The sequence below is a fragment of the Octopus bimaculoides genome, chromosome 15, assembly GCF_001194135.2.
Source record: "Octopus bimaculoides isolate UCB-OBI-ISO-001 chromosome 15, ASM119413v2, whole genome shotgun sequence".
Lineage (NCBI taxonomy): Eukaryota > Metazoa > Mollusca > Cephalopoda > Octopoda > Octopodidae > Octopus > Octopus bimaculoides.
The window spans coordinates 52,162,198-52,167,003 of NC_068995.1; the positions used below are offsets into that span (position 1 = coordinate 52,162,198).

The 4,806-nt window shown below is 39.4% G+C and overlaps 1 protein-coding gene across 1 annotated transcript in view; it reads left to right on the plus strand.

Annotated features, from left to right (window-relative positions):
* Positions 1–4,806, plus strand: part of LOC106870780 (dual specificity mitogen-activated protein kinase kinase 5) — a 25,014-nt gene that overhangs the window by 4,854 nt on the left and 15,354 nt on the right. The window contains exons 3-6 of the mRNA XM_052973423.1: positions 901–1,086; positions 2,186–2,226; positions 3,390–3,451; positions 4,003–4,107. Coding sequence (XP_052829383.1) covers positions 901–1,086; positions 2,186–2,226; positions 3,390–3,451; positions 4,003–4,107 — 394 coding nt within the window. The remainder of the gene's footprint in view (positions 1–900; positions 1,087–2,185; positions 2,227–3,389; positions 3,452–4,002; positions 4,108–4,806) is intronic.

Consider the following 4,806-nt stretch of genomic DNA (forward strand, 5'->3'; position numbering starts at 1 on the left):
TATATATATATATATATATATATATATCCTCATCATTTAAAATCCATTATCCACGGTGGTTGAACGGTTTGACCAAAGCTGGGGAGCTGCACCAGACTCCAGTCTGATTTGGCATGGTTTCTATGACTGGATGCCCTTCCTAACACCCACCACTTTAAAGAGTGTTCTGGGTTCTTATACATGGTGCTACATAGGAGTTTTTAAGTGCACCACATGGATGCTTTTATGTGGCACTGCACAGGCACTTCTCTGTGACAACCAATTGGGTGTTTTACACCACCAGAGAGACCGGTCTTAACATTTCTGCTGTGGAGTACAGATCTTCTTCAGTCGAACAAGGCATCAGACATCTCAACCAAATGGAAGTAGCATACAACACGTATAGTTACGGTTATATTCATTGTGAGTAAAAGATTTACTTAGTTCCTCATCTTACATGAAGTTTTGTGGATGTGAAAACATGTGCATCTCTTCAGAGATTCAACATCAAAGAAGGGGAGAAAAAACCCAAAATAGCTTCTTTATTGCAGAGAGAATTCAAGTCCTATTGGTTAGTTCTGGTCATGCTGGAGTACTAATAATTCAACAACAGCAGATAATGAGTGGAAACACTTCCAGAGTTAAAGCTGGTCATTAATCCCACTTAGTTATCAGTGCATATTTGGCATGCCAAAAAAGGCAGTACCATCATGTATAGATAACATTGCTTCCAATATTGCATGTTGCTATAGAAACAAACATGCATCTACACAATTTGTACTCACTACTCACCTTTGCAATTGTTGAAATCCTGCCAACTGTCCACTTGGAGTATTACTGCCTCTCAAAGGTCATGGCCAATAGAGACACCCTCACATCACCCAATGATATTACAAAACGCTATACAGCCACAGTGACCAGTGACTTCAAGGGGAGATACTCTCAGCATATGCACTCCTTCAGATGTCAGAACAGGAAAAATTCCAGCTCTTTTGTCCCACCTGCAATATCTTATAAATCTTATTGTTTCTTTACAGTATTTCAACAGCCTTAAAGAAGAAGATTTGGTCCGTGGCCTTCTACCTCCTCTTATTGTTTATCCAAAAGGTATGATTGTCACTTATGTTACTTGCTTTTGAAATGAATCCTGTCTCTACTGATTTTAACAATGCCTTCAGATTGTTGTGACACAACCTTTTTTATTGTTATGTCTTTATCCGTAGTTAATTCATTTTGCAATCATGAGGTCACATGTTCAATGCTATTGTGTGATACCTTGGGCTGGCGGGTTTTTTTGTTTTTTTCCATATCCCTGTCTCAGAACCAATTCAGGTGAGTGAAATTGGGTAAGTGGAAACTGTGGAGAAGCCTTTTGGATGGATTGTATAAGTAATTTGTAGTACCAAACTGTTATAACAGAGGTAGTCACAATGTTTATAGCTTATTGCTACTGGCTGTGGTTTGAGCATTAGGCTCACAATCATGAGATAGTGAGTTCGATTCTCGGACCGGATTGTGTGTTATGTTCTTGAGCAAGACACTTTATTTCACATTACTCCAGTTCACTCAGCTGTAGAAATGAGTTGCGATGTGACTGGTGCCAAGCTGTATCGGCCTTTGCCATTCCCTTGGATAACATCGGTGGCATGGAGATGAGAGGCTGGCATACATGGACGACTGCTGGTCTTCCATAAACAACCTTGCCCGGACTTATGCCTCAGAGGGGAACTTTCTCCGTGGAATCCCATGGTCATTCATGACCAAAGGGGGTCTTTACTATCTAACACATAAAGAGACACGAGGAGCAGCCTAGTGTGAGTCTTTCCTGCAAGTACGCAGCCTCTCTCTCACTCACCAAAACTCCTCCCCATCATATCCACATCCTCACACTGTAATTCAAAGCTCTACAGTCCAACTTGCCAGGGTATCTCAAAGCGTCAGTGGGTTCTGGAGATACACTTTGCATGCCCTCCATGGAGGATATACCCTGGCACTTATCAGTTGCGTCCCTGTTACCCTGTGTGTGAATCCAGGGAGACAAAAGTCTTTGGAGAAAAACAAACTATGGCTCTAAAGTATTCGTCTCTCATGCAGTTATGGTCAAACTAGACTTTTGGCGGCATCCTTTGATATGATGTAGTGTATAAAATAATCTACATTTAAAACCAGTTGACATTATTTCTTTCTCTAATTTCATGTTTTCTAGTTTGCAAGTCTCCACAGCACCGGAATATTCATGGTTTAACAGTAAGTACTCTTGAAATATGCTATGCTAAGGTGACTGCGTGTGAGAAAGAGAGGGAGGGGTGGAGGAGAATGCAGATGTTACAATCAGACGGGAGAACAGAATGGGTGTGTACAAAACCATGTCAAAGCTGGCATTTAAGCTTCATGCAGCCCTGCACTTGTGTGTGTGTGTGTGTGTCACTTTCTCCTTGCTTTGACATCGCGTAATTGTTATAAATGAGTGTCTCTTTCATACAAGCAGTGTTTTTCGTTTCCAAACTTCTGTGGAAACAAGTCTGGTCATGGGAGAGGCATTACGTTCGTCGGAAACAGGTGAGGCCATCCAGCTGTAGGAAATTTATCTCAACAGATTTCATCCTCCCTATGTAAGCATAGAAAGGTAAACATTAAGACAATGCTGCTGCTGTTGATGTTGATGATGATGAGGACAATGAGGAGGTGGAGGATGGGTCAGTGCATCCGGTGATCTAATTTATCAACTTAAGACAGGTCTTGGCAGGAAATGGTCAGTGACAGAATCATTAACTCACTGGACAACATGTCATACTGCATTGTCCTACATCTTTTCGAATTCCGAGTTCAAATCTTGCATTTGGATTGACCACCTTACCTGTCGTGTAGCGGAAGAGGAAGAGGAAGAGGTGTCAATAGAATAAGTAGTGGTAATGCCCCCTACAAACCTGTGCCAATGTAAGCAATTAGTACAAGGGTTTTCCCCCATGGGCGTTTATTTGGATGGGTGGTTATTTGTGGTTAAAAATTGAAACAGAGTTAGTGTTCTTGTTTGCATTCTGTTTTTAGACGTTCATTTGCTCTACATCTGTAGATAAATTCAAAGGATTTTTATTCCCAATAATGGAGTCGAAAGAAAATACATCAAAACGTGTTCAACGATCCTATACCATTGGTGAAAAATTGAGTGCTTTTAAACTTCCATATTACCACCAATGGGCGCTTATTATAGGTGGGGGATTATTTAAGCCAAAAAATAGTTTTGCAAAGTAGAATTTTCCGTTTAACAGCCCTGGGCAGATTTTCAGAAAACCCCCAGTATTTGTACACTTGTTGAACTTTTTGCAGTTGCTGTTTCCTGACTAATATTAAACTTGATTCTGTTTTGGTGTTTGCGTTTAATGTTGTTTCTGTTTTTGCTGTTGTTGTAGATAAACACGCGTCAGCTCCCTGTATCTTTTATCCGACTTATGAATGTACCAAAAAAGAAACGGTAAGCCAATGTTTGTGTTTTATTTTTTTGTTCTTTTGTTTGTTTCAGTCATTTGACTGTGGTGGTCATGCTGGAGCATTGCCTTTTTAGTCGAGAAAATTGACCCCAGGACTTATTCTATTGGTCTCTTTTGCCGAACCGCTAAGTTATGGGGACATAAAAACATCACCATCGGTTGTCAAGCGATGGTGGAGGACAAACACAGACACACAAACATATATATATATATATATATATATATATATATATATGCTACGGGCTTCTTTTAGTTTCCGTCTACCAAATCCAGCCTCAAGGCTTTGGGCGGCAGTGGCAGCGGCACAATAAAGAGAAAAGAGAAGAGAAGGATGAATTAGGTGAGCCTTCAAAAAAGAAAGAAAAGCAACCAGTTTGAAAGAACAATGGCCCTTTGAGTTGTGGTACAAAAGACACATTGAGGAAACTGTTGTGGGTGAATGGTTTGGAGGATGTTGTTGATTGGTTCCATGAGACATGGGGGTTTTTGTTGTTGTTGTTGTTTAAATTCTTTGTCTCTGTGTTTTTATTCCCAGCTCTGCCCAAAATATCAAAGACATTTTAGCATGTGGAAACATTGCAGAAGACGACCTGAAGGTGATAGAGGTTATTGGTCTTGGAAGCAGTGGGAAGGTTAACAGGTTCGTATGTCCATGTTTCGCCATGTAGCCTTTCTAATTTCATTTCTGTGAAGAGGAAAACTCTCTCTTTCACACACACACATGTGAGCCAATGAGGGGAATCTTTATGCTGTTTTACAACCTGCTAGAAATAGCAGCCAAATTACACTCTATTATCATACAGAAAGATTTTTTTAAATGAAGGACATCTTGTATAATGTAGTCTAGCCATGTGATCTGTATCTACAAAGATTGGAGTGCTATGGCTAGAATGCCCTTAAGCACAGATCTGCTCAACCAGGGCTGACTTTGGTCAAAACAGAAACACACAAACATATATGCATATTAAGTTATCCTGAACGCTCAGATTGCTAGATTGTAAGTTGTGAGTTCAAATCCTGTTGAATGCAGTATTAATTAATTGTTGATTTTATTCTGTGTAATCCTGCCATGTTCTCTTCTGTCAGATTCCATTTTATTCGGCACTTAATTCTATCATCTCTGTTTTATTCTACTCTCTGCCATGTCATTCTAACCTCTCCCTTCCAATTCTGTGTTTCCTTATTTCTTTTCCATTATAATTCCTACTATTCTTTTTATTAAAGTGGCTACATATATATATATATATCTCATCATCATCATCGTTTAACGTCCGCTTTCCATGCTATATATATATATGTATATATATATATATGTATATATATATATATGTATATATAT